General features: G+C 46.9%; 1 protein-coding gene across 1 annotated transcript; it reads left to right on the top strand.

Annotated features, from left to right (window-relative positions):
• The first annotated feature begins 225 nt into the window (after window positions 1-225).
• Window positions 226-708, top strand: LOC120640090 (glycine-rich cell wall structural protein-like). Its single transcript, XM_039915977.1, has one exon. The coding sequence runs from the start codon at window positions 226-228 to the stop codon at window positions 706-708; it is 483 nt and encodes a 160-aa protein (XP_039771911.1).
• Window positions 709-9985: the final 9277 nt, after the last annotated feature.

Raw genomic sequence — 9985 nt, 5'->3', positions numbered from 1 at the left:
AGTGGGCAGCACAGCACAATCAATCAAGCATTTGGCCCAGGAATCTCTCTCATTAGACAATTATACTGTTATTGGAATGGTATTGCATCATAAATAAAGATCTCACTAAAGTAAACATCAGGTGCTGAAGAAAATTTTAGTGGCTCACTAGATCTAAGTATTACTCCTAAATAATTTGCACGGAACCTAAAAGTCAACAAAACCATGAAAGATTAAGTTCAAGCAATGAATGGGAGGCACAAATCGTTACCTTTCAACACCTGCAACAAAGGGCTTGTGGAGCAGAGGTTTCCTGTGGCAGCGGGCGCTGGATGGAAGGAGCCGACGGTGCTGGATGGGAGGAACCGGCGGTGCGGGCGGGGGGAGTCGGCGCCGTGCGGAGCTGGTGGAGCGTGGGGGTGGGGCTTCGTGACGCCGTCCGGGGCCGCCTTTGGCCCGCCGCGCGGGGAAGCGTCGGGCCGGCACCCGGCGGGAGGCTCCGGCCGGCCGCGCGGAGGGAGCTTCGGGGCGGCCGCGTGGGGAGGCCGCGCGGGGGGCCTTCGGGGAGGCACACGGTCGGGGGGGGCTTCGGGGAGGCACGCCGTCGGGGGTCTCCGGCCGGCCGTCGCGGGGAGGCGTCAGGACGACGGCTCCCGCGGGACCGAGATGGCGTGGTGGCGGCGCGAGGCAGGATTGGGGAGAAAGGCCCGCGCGCAGGATAAGGTTTAGGGTTTCAGGGGGCAACTGGCCGGCCGGATACCCTTTTGACCCAGTTGGACAAGCTAGCGCGGGAGAATAGCCCGCCCACCGGTTTGGCGCGGGAGAATAGCCCGCCCATCTTCACGTTTGGCACCCGATTTCCTCAAAACCTGTCGGTTTGTATTAACCGTCAGGATTTAGGATAATGATTCCTGACGGTTTTGTCATTCCCGTCGGTTATTCCCAAGCCGACAGTAATTCCTGCGTTGATCCCTGTCGGGTTTTCCACTGCGACGGGAATTGTTTCGCTTTCCTGACGGTTTTTTGGAAGCCGACAGGAACAAAGCAAACCGACAGGAATCTCCCCGTTTCTGGTAGTGGGAGGTAGTACAGTACAATAAATTAAAAATAGATTCCGCTACATCAGACATAAGAATTTTACAATAGAACAAGTGAAAAGGAAATGCATATATTCGGAATTCACAAATGTCATGTGGAGTAGAGGCCAGAAGCAACAGCCTAACTAATTGTGCTGCAAGAGAAGATATAGAAGAAAACAAATAAATGACACAAAACACACATGCTGGTCCAAATGACAGAGCTTGGATCAAAAATAAATACAAGAAAAATGGAGTGTCATGAGTTCATAAAAAAAAGTAGACGCACACAAATGTTCGGATTCTTTCATCATAAGATCAAACTACCCTGCTGATCACTGAAAAATCACATATTACTATCCGCCTTAATGGACTGTGTGAGCCGCATCGGGCATATGTACACGCTGATAGGCCAATCTAAAAATTTTACGTTGAAAACAAAATCAGCAACGCAGAATTTTTTTATGGCCTCAACCTTTAGTACAAGCTGTAGTATCTAAACTCACACACCAACACACACTCACACATGTGAGCAAGCTAGATCTAGCTACATAGGATGTGGAACACAGCTGATAGATCTGACAGTTGTGGTACTGTCTCTGAATGAGCACCCCACGCTCAAGCGGCGCTCGAAAGCGGGCGGGCTCACTCGCGCAGCTGGCGAGCTTGCCATCCGAGCTACGGCTCGTTCTCAGCCAGCAACGCAGATAGACCAAGCTCGAGCGTGTCGTGCTTGGCCTCCTCGGTCAGGCCAGGAACCCAGGCGTACCTGCAGGCCAGGGGTCAGCACTAGTGGCCCAGCAGCACGGCCTCTGCTCGCCTGCTAGGATAGTATGGCAAGCAGCCGGCGTCTGGCCGGCGTGGCCTGCCACATGCAGAGGACAGAAAAAATCGATTGACAAAGCAGAATAAAAATTATTCTAGTGTTCGTTCGGAATTCCATATTAGAGTTGAGGCACTTTGTGAGTTATGATGAAATTGACCGTCGCACTGATCTATAGCTAGTTGCTGGGCTTATTGGAGATATATTACTAACACGTAGTTATGGAGCACATCTGCAACAGGCTAATAATACAAGCAGTCCAATGCTTCGATACCTAGTTAGTGGGCTGAATCCTGCATCAATCCGAATCCGAGCCCACTTGAACTCTTGATTTGGGTTGAGAATACTATACTATAACTCCTATACACCGTGGGAAGAGACCTCTGCGAGCGCTCCGTTGCTCAGGGGGCGACGCGTGTCGCCGAAGAGAGTAGCCCGACACGAGCCGTCCGATCCATCGCAGGGGTCGATCCGCGCCGTTCCTTGGCCTTTTTGCAAAAAAACCCTTCAAGTTTTTTTATTCAAACCCGCCGTCCATATATTTTTGCAAAAACCCTCCTCCACGCCACCCCCCTCTACGGCCTCTCACCCCCAGCGCACCCTCCCCCCGTCCCCCGACCTCCCCCGCCCCTCCCTTAACCCTAGCCCTAGCGCTCCCCGCCACCGCCCCGCAACCCTCCGCCCCCGCCCCCATCGCCGCCTCGCAGCCCTCTGCCCCTCGCCCTCCTCCCCTGCCACCGTTCGCTTCCCTTGGTCGCCGAACCCTCCCGGGTTCCCCACCCCTTGACCCCCGCTGTCACCGCTCTGACCCCGCTGTCTGCCGGTGGCGGATCTAGTCGGCTCCGCCCTCCGGTGCTGCCGTCCGTCGAGGTTCCCACCCCTCCCCACCCCCGCTCCATCCCAGCGCTACTGGACTTCAAGACCGCCATCACCGCGGACCCGGCCGTGGTGCTCGCGACGTCGGCATCACCTGCGGCCCGGCCTCCGGGGCCGTGCAGCGCCTGCGGATCCACGGCACGGGCCTCGCCGGCGCGCTCGCGCCCTCCCTCGCGCGCCTCCCCGCTCGAGTCCATCTCGCTCTTCGGCAACCGCCTCGCCGGCGGCGTCCCGCCCACCTTCCGTGCGCTCGCGCCCATGCTCCGCAAGCTCAACCTCAGCCGGAACGTGGGGAGGAACGAGAGCTTGGCGCGGAGCTCCGCCGCCAGGCCCGCCGCTCGCCGGCTCGAGATGTAGGCGCGCAGATCCGGGGAGCTCGCCTGCCGTAGCCTCCGTCGAGGGCGACGACGATCGCCATGGCGCGCGGCGGAGCTCGACGCGGCCCGCCATGGCGCGCGGCGGAGCTCGACGCGGCCCGCCATGGCGTGTTGCGGAGCTCGAGGAGGCCTGCTATGGTGCGCGCGCGCACGAGGAGGGAAGGAGGGAGGCGGCACCGGGTACAGAGGCGGTGGCGGAGGCAGGGCGCCAGGGAAGGAGGAGGCGACCGGCGCTTCCGAGGTGGACGGGGGAGCGCCGGCCATTTTTGGCTTTTCTCTCTCTTTTTTTCTACTCTTTCCTTTTCTTTTTCCTCCTCTTTTGTATGCTTTTCCCCTCTTCTTCTTTTTTATCTTTGTGCTTTTTTTCTTCACGCGGCGGAGCGCGTGATTCTACCTAGTTAAACTATAGAAGGCGGGTGCGACGTGCGAGCACTCTTTTAATTTCCTTACGAGCTCAGCTAAGAGTGTGTCACAAAGGAGATGGGAGTACACAAACAGCCAGGGCATGCAGCTATAGAGGATACGAAAGGGAACTGCATGCTACGCCTATCCATAGCCAGGGGCGGAGCCAGGGCCCGTGCTGGGCGTGCTGCAGCACGGGCCTGGCCAAGCTTCTCCCATGTAAATCTGCAATAATTAGATCCAGAACAGTAGAAATCAATCAGATTTTAATTAGTCTAGCATTTTGTCCATTGGTCAGCCCCGGGTGGAACCTCTTTCTGCTCCGCCCCTGTCCATAGCTGCTTACGGCTGCATAGGCCGCAAATATTTTCCATTTTTTTCTAAGAAGAAACATGCAAGCCTATCCCCAGCCCTACTGTCTCTAAAGATATACTGTACTCCATCTATCTCAAAATAAGTATTTATTTAGCATCTAATTAATTAGGGACAACAAGGTTATTTCTCAGGATGAGTAATGTGTCTGAAATTTTTTAAAAGAACCGTCTTTTTAGGACGGAGGGAGCTAGTATACTGTTTGAGCCTCAAACATGGTTGGATTGACACATCATCTTAACTAATTCGATTCGACCAGTTGGTTTGATGATTAGTTTAGTGGGACATTAATGGATTTGTGAAGGATGTTGATGCGGGCTACTGCAATAATTTCAGCACCAGTGTGTTGTATTGTCGTTTTGGTAGAAGGTGTGATGGAATAATGGTGTCCCACTGAATTGATACTTTGATATATAATTTGTCGGGGTGACTCCAAGAGCCTAGCCTAGCAAATTCAATGTAGTTTGAACATGTGGTTTGTGAGCTAGACCTACGCTGATAAATGAGGGGTTATGTTGGGACTACCTTGTCTTTTGTTTGCTATCGGTTACGAGTTGTTAGTTCCCGTTGGTATCAAGGAGGCTAACTTTTAGCTCTCTTATTATTTGGATGCTAAATATGAAGACTAAACATGAGCTAATTATTACGTTAATTGCACAGGTACTAGCTAATTGATAGTTAGAACCTATTAGTCCTGATTATGCACGTGAACTTTATATGCAAACTAAGACTATAGCTAGGATTGCTGGAACTGACAGTAGGTATCTTTACTGTACATGGAGATAGAGTTTGTGCATCCGTCTGCATAGATAGGTCAGGCAGGATCATTGGTGAATCTTAACTCCTTTTGTGTGTGCTGTGCATTCATGCAGAACAATACACCTATCTACAACTGGGAAGGAAGCTGATTGAGCGATAGACGAATCACTCAGATCAATGCACGGAGACGCCAAGTTCATTGGAAGGAAGAAGGTTGCTGGTTGGCGAAACAGGCATCTTCGTATCTCAACTTTAGCCTGAGAGTCAAGTTGGTCCTTCAACTTTCAAATCGGTCAATTTCGTCCCTCAACTTTTATTTTGGGTCAAACTGATCCTCGTGCTAACATGGCTCTCCATGCTAACATAAGATTGTTGTGAAAAGTTATTTTTTACTCTTGGCTCTTTATTGCCATACTCAATTTTCATTGTTGTGTTGCTGTGATTAATCAATGACAGAACACAACAGATCTACTGTTTTGTCTTCTAGCTTGCTATCTCTCGTACGTGTTGAAGTGCCCTTTCGTGTTTAATTTGTTCTAGATCATACACGAACAACATGCATATGTTTGCTCAAGTTTCCACACCACTGCTCAACATGCAAATTGAGGAGGAGGAGAAATAGCTAAGTGTAAATATTACTTTTCGCATTAGTCTCATGTTATTATGGAGCACCGCATTAGTATAAGGATGAATTTGACCTAAAACCAAGGGACTAAAATTGTCTTTCTGAAAGTTGAAGAATGAACTAAACCTTGGAGTAAAGTTGAGGGATCAAATCACCTATTTTGCCTTGCTGGTTTGTCAACACCAGGGTGCAACACTTGTCAGATGTGAAATATGATAATGTGACTTGGTATGTACGAGCAAGTCAGCTCGGGGTCTTGGACATGACATGCTAGCCACGCACCATCCCTGCAATGGACTTCCTACCGCTAGCCATACATCGTTTCAGATGGAAAAAGCTTGCCCATGAAATCGAGATGACACCAACTCTGTAGTAATTGTAATGGCACCTGCTACCGAATGTACTGTGGCATGTGGGTTGGTGTTGTGTCATACCGTCATGATCTGTCTTAATCTTAGCCTGCTACGGAATGTGCTGTGTGGCATGTGGGTTGGTGCTGCGTGTCATACCGTCATGATCTTTCTTGATCTTAGAATATCCGAAAGCAAAACTGGACCAGTCCACGGCACGTTGTGGCTGGCATATGAAAACATCCTCGTGGGAAATCAGAATTTTTTTTTGAACCAAACTGGCAAGAGCTCTGCCCTTCATTAAGATAGGAAATAGAGTTTTAGAAAAGAGCCGCAAATCCCAAGCCAAAGACCTTGGCCGTGATGAAGCCCCCTAGTGAAAGAGCTATGAGTGCCAATAACACAAAAAACACTAGAAGGATCCAGGAAAAGATTGAAGACAATAACATACCACGCCTTCTTTGCGTAATGTGTTTTCTTTTGTTCGCGAAGCAACTTCAATGGCCGATTATTGCTTGTCGCCGTCACATGAGGATATATATATATATATATATATATATATATATATATATATATATATATATATATATATATATATATATATATATATTTTGCTTGTCACATGCAGTGGCACGGCGAGATGTGCCACGTTCCAGTTATACCCCAGTGTCGGCAAGCTCATCATGTCAAGCATAGTGGTTATATATCACGATAATAATTATCACAACAAACTTTTTGGAAAATCATATGAAGTCAGATAGAGTTGAATTTTATATGAAATTGCAGCTCTCGGTGGGATCTATGACTTTGTAGCTGTGACTTTTCCATTTGAATTGTTAAGGTATCCAAACAATTTTTTTTTTTGACCAGAGGTATCCAAACAATTGGTAAAGTTCATGTAGCACATCAGGCATATAAAATCTTCTGAATTGGCTTTGATTTGAGCCTTGATGCGCCTACGATTTTAGCCTTTCAGCAATGATGGCTTAACTGGTTGAAGGGTTGAGGCATAAAAAAATAGAAACATATCTAGTGCAAACCATAACTTTGTAAAAATTCGTGCAAATAACGGCAAAAAAGTCGTCTAAATTCACAAAAAAAATCATACATCTAGATGATATGATGATACACAACCTTGTAAAATATCTTGTCCAAACTCGACTTCGTCTGTGAGATATAAAAATAACAAATTTCTTCTTTTTATATCTCACAAAAGAAGTCGAGTTTGGACAAGATATTTTACAAGATTGTGTATCATCATATCATCTACATGTGTGATTTTTTTGATGAATTTAGATGACTTTTTTGTCGTGGTTTGTACGGGTTTTCACGAAGTTATGGTTTGCACTAGATATGTTCCCAAAAAAATAACGATGGTTTAACTGAACGAGGCTAGATTAATACTTCAAGCAGTTAAACTAGGCTACAAGGCTGAAATCTGAACTGTGCATGCATCAATAAACTAGTCAATTAACTAACTTTTATGATGCAGAGGAGTTTTGCTTTTGCATCGAGAAGATAGATGTAACATCCCATATTTTTATATGGAATGTTATAAGTAAAAAATTTGGATTTTTAAGAACTTTTTGTGCAAGTGCAATAGGTAGAACCAATATAAGGTTAATGAAGCGCATCTAGACCCAAGATGCTTATGGTAAGTTTCGGTGATTAATGACAACCATATGCGACTAACGTATGTTTTGTAGAAAAAACCAATGATTAGTTAAGCCACATATGAAATATGAAAGGAGACCCCTCAATTCAATGCCAAGGACTCGTTCATGAAGATTAAGGACATTTCTAGTCTCAAGTATCACAAGTAGATGAAGGACACTTGATTTAGTTGAGGTTTTATAGTTTTTAGTTCTTGACCGTACTATTAAGGGGGGCTCAAGAGTTAAGTAGCTTGACCGGATGTGAGTTAGCCTTAGAAGTCTAGCATACTTGCTCAAATTCAGTACAACATAGCTCAAAGAAGCCAAAACTACACTTGAAAGAAGAAGCAATCGAAGAACAAATCAACTCCAAGCCAATTCAGCAGAAAAACAAAGTTTTCAGCTGCACCGGTTTAACCGATGGCCGACCATCGGTGCATCCGAAGTAAGACGGAAGAACCGATGACCCTACGTCGGCTCAATTTCTCAGTGCAAATTGGTCTCAAGTCAAAATACCCTTGGTCACCGGTTTGAGTCATGACTCCAATTCATGCATCGGTCTAATGGACATACTGTTATCCAGACAGCATGTTTGGGGTGGATCAGACTCAGCTTCAACACCAGTTTAACCGATGCACCCAAGGAATCCATCGGTTCATTCACCTTACTTTTACTCAGAGACGATGTTTTGGTGGAACCAAAACATCTTTCAGCACCGGTTTAACCGATGTTCCATCGGTGTAATCATCGGTATAATGACGCAAGCCTGTGCACAATATCAGATTTCCAACGGCTACTATTTGGTCTGTGAGAGACCAGTTTAACCGATGCCTGCCCGTCGGTTCTTCCGATGGTCACAACTTTCTGCAGACCATTGCCAACGGCTATGGGGGCTTCTCCACTCTATATAAGTCGATGCCTGGCTTATTTATGATGCCTTTGATGCATTGAATACCTGAGGCCACTCAAGAGAAGAGAAGAGAGTGCTTTGAGCCATGAGATGAAGATCTAGAGCTAGAATTTGTTTCAAACTTGAAGAAATCAACTCCTTCATGAGTAGCAAGTGTATTGAGCTTAGGGCCAGCTTAGTGAGGGTCGAGTGAAGTCTTGAGAGCTTGTTACTCTTAGTGTTTGACGGCACCTAGACGGTCTTGGTGATCAGGAGGTTCTTGGTGAGCTCTTGGAGTTTGTGGGAGCCCCAAGAAGAAAAGATTGTGCACGGTGTGAAACTCGCTGTTCCGGAGATGGAGAAGGAGGATTCTTAGTGATCACTTGCTTCTTGGTGGAGCAAGGGAGCAATAACTTTGAGTGGGTGCTCCAACGTGGATTAGGAGGGAGCATCAACCCCTCGATACCACGAGAAAAATTTAGTTGTCTCGTGTCCCTTGCATTTACTTTCAAGCAATTAACTTCCCTCTTTTTGTTCTTGCTTTTAATTGCTTGTTGTTTAACTAGGACACTTACATGGTAGTGTGATCTCTTGACTAGGACTCACTACTACAGAATGGCTTTTCCGAGGCGGGCAGCCCAACCGCCTCGGATAGAACGTCACGGTTAATGGAGGCATTTACCGAGGCGGTTTCCCGACTGCCTCGATAAAAGAATTAACCGAGGCGGTCATGTTAGGGCAACCGCCTCGGTTAATATATTAACCGAGGCGGTTGCATGGCGGGCGGCCCGGCGCCTATTAACCGAGGTGGTCTGGGACCACGCCCCGCCTCCGAGGCCCATTTTAAGTGCCTCGCAAAATGGAATTCTGTAGTAGTGACTCATTCTTGTTAGTGTGTTTCTCCCTAGCCAAGATGAGTATGTTAGTGTGTTTACCCACCTAAGGCTCCTTTGCTAGTATGCTCTAGTTGATAGGTTTCAAATTTGTAGATTGGGCAATACTAGTTTAGGTTAAGGACTTGCTAGCAATTTGAAAAAGTCCCAATTCATCCCCCCTTCTTGGGCCTAGATCCTTTCTATTGGTATTAGAGCTTAGGCTCTCTTTTATAGGCTTAAAATCCTAGAGATGGCCCCGAGGAGTAGTGGACCTCCTAAGCTCGATGAAAGAAACTATAGCTATTGGAAAGCCCGCATGACGGGTTACCTTGAGGCTCTCCATGTCATATATTGGGAGGTCACTGAGAAACCCGTTGTGGGTGATTGGAGTGAAGATCAAATCAAATATCATGCTAGAGCTAAGAATGCTTTGTTTGATGCTCTTAGTGAGGATATCATTGCTTGTATTCATAGCAAGAAGACTGCTAATGAAATTTGGAAAGAGCTTGAGACCATCCATGTTGGGTCTTCAAAGCTTCGTGAAGAAAAATATCAAGTGCTTAAGGAAAAACTCAATTATTTCAAAATGCTTCCAAATGAGTTGGTTGAACAAATGTATGCTTGATTGAATGTACTTGTTGAGAACATTAATGCTCTTGAAATTTCTCCTTTGTCTACTAGTGACATCATCCGGAAGATTCTACATTCTCTACACAATCCCAAATACCACATCGTCACCGCATTGCTCTATGAGAAAGATCAAGCAAAACTTGAAGTTGGTGAGGTTATTGGGAAAATCCGGTCTCATGAGATGTTCCTCATGGGAGAAGTTGATCCTCCACATGCTAAGAAGGATCTTGCACTTAAAGCTAAAAGTGATCACAAGTCAAAGAAAAAGAACAAGTGCAAGGTTCCCTCACCTAGCTC

This window comes from Panicum virgatum, chromosome 7K, assembly GCF_016808335.1.
Source record: "Panicum virgatum strain AP13 chromosome 7K, P.virgatum_v5, whole genome shotgun sequence".
Classification (NCBI taxonomy): Eukaryota; Viridiplantae; Streptophyta; class Magnoliopsida; order Poales; family Poaceae; genus Panicum; species Panicum virgatum.
Note: the sequence above shows the minus strand (reverse complement) of the source record. Positions and strands in the feature narration are given on the sequence as shown.